This window comes from Schistocerca nitens, unplaced genomic scaffold (assembly GCF_023898315.1).
Source record: "Schistocerca nitens isolate TAMUIC-IGC-003100 unplaced genomic scaffold, iqSchNite1.1 HiC_scaffold_519, whole genome shotgun sequence".
NCBI lineage: Eukaryota > Metazoa > Arthropoda > Insecta > Orthoptera > Acrididae > Schistocerca > Schistocerca nitens.
This window is the reverse complement of record NW_026046052.1, coordinates 798,950-800,465: the sequence shown is the minus strand read 5'-3', so window position 1 is coordinate 800,465 and position 1,516 is coordinate 798,950. Positions and strand designations below refer to the sequence as shown.

Genomic DNA, 1,516 nt, shown 5'->3' with positions numbered 1-1,516 from the left:
TCGGTCGGTCGTCGGCAAGCCGCAAAAAACTACAGACGACGTCGACAACAAGACCGAGCAGGAGGCAGATATATACCGAGCGCCAAAGAGACCGACCACACACACACACACACACACACACACACAAAACAACAAACACCACCCACCGGCCAAAGGGGCACCAAAAAAACCCACAAAGCCGAGCACCACACGTCGCGACCAGAGGCAACCCGCAACCGCAACGGCGCTTTCCGCACCGGGCCGGATGCACGTACGACAACACCGCTACCCGTACACAAGGCCTCCCATTGCACACAGCCGCTCTGTGTTCAACATCATCAATGGCGCGCCCGCGGCTCGTCGCGGTCGCAGCCATGACGCCGCCGCCACTTTTGCACCAACACATTCACGCACCGCAAAACAGCTCGCCGACCCACCGACACAGCACAGCCGACAAACAAAAACAACCGCGGCGGCGGCAACAAAACAAAACAAACACCTCGCACCAAGCGTCCGACAGAAAACAAACGGACAGGCACACAGGCCTCTGCTAACGACCACGACACAGCGGCACGCTGCCCCTTTCCCGCCACTCTCGATTCACAGCGCACGCGACCCCGTCGTCGACGACGACACGCGACGGGCTCGCTTCCCGCAACCTACACCTTTCCGCCACTACGCACGGCTCCACCCGACGCCCGTCGCAACGGCACTACTGCACGCACTATCACCCCCGCCGCCGCCGCCGCCGCCGCCGCCTCCTCCTCTCTCCCCCTTCCCGTACACAACAACACAGCCAAAAACACACTCACGACCCAAACATAACAACATGGCACGTGCATCGGCGCACACCCCCAACCAGTCACCGTCGACACAACCACACGCAAGGCACGGAAAAACCGGCGTCCTTCCACGTTGCCATCAAAGCAGCACAAACAACCACACAGGAGGAACCACCAACAACTGCCGGCCGGCCGGCAACCACCAAACGCACATTCCCGCTCGCCACCACACACCTCTCGGCAGCCGTTTCGCAAAGACATGACATGACATGACGCGACATCATCGCATCACGGGCGACGCACGCACACCGACCCACTTTCCCGCCCGTCTCTCTCTCTCTTTTTCTTCCGACGCCTTCGGCCGAGCACACACGTACGTGGCACAACGCCCAACACAGTCACACACAGTCGACAGGCGCACGCCCAGGCACGCAACGACGCAGCGCAGCAAAGGCGCCCGCGACACATACCTCCTCTCCCGTCTCGCCGCCGACCGCCAGCCAGCCACTCGCAATGTGCACTGGCCAACCGGACACACGTCCACCGCGCCGCCTCCGACCACCCGCCAGGGGGCGCTCACGTCCGCGACAACAGCGCGGCCCGCCGCCGGGCGGGCCCAGCCCGGCCCAGGCGGCGCGCGCTGCTCTGCACTCGGCGCGCCGCGCCACACATCCTGCTGCAGACCGGGCTCGTCTCTCTGTACGCGTCTGCGTCTGCCCGCATCTCATCTTCCTGCGCATCAACACAAACGAGGC

General features: G+C 63.5%; 1 protein-coding gene across 1 annotated transcript; it reads left to right on the top strand.

The window, feature by feature from the left end:
• The first annotated feature begins 244 nt into the window (after window positions 1-244).
• LOC126232533 (uncharacterized) lies at window positions 245-1,024 on the top strand. Its single transcript, XM_049942777.1, has one exon. It carries the CDS (start codon window positions 245-247, stop codon window positions 1,022-1,024), a length of 780 nt encoding a protein of 259 aa, XP_049798734.1.
• Window positions 1,025-1,516: the final 492 nt, after the last annotated feature.

Coding starts and splice junctions, on each gene's coding strand:
- LOC126232533 (XM_049942777.1), top strand. CDS start 245: ATGCACGTACGACAACACCGCTACCCGTACACAAGGCCTCCCATTGCA.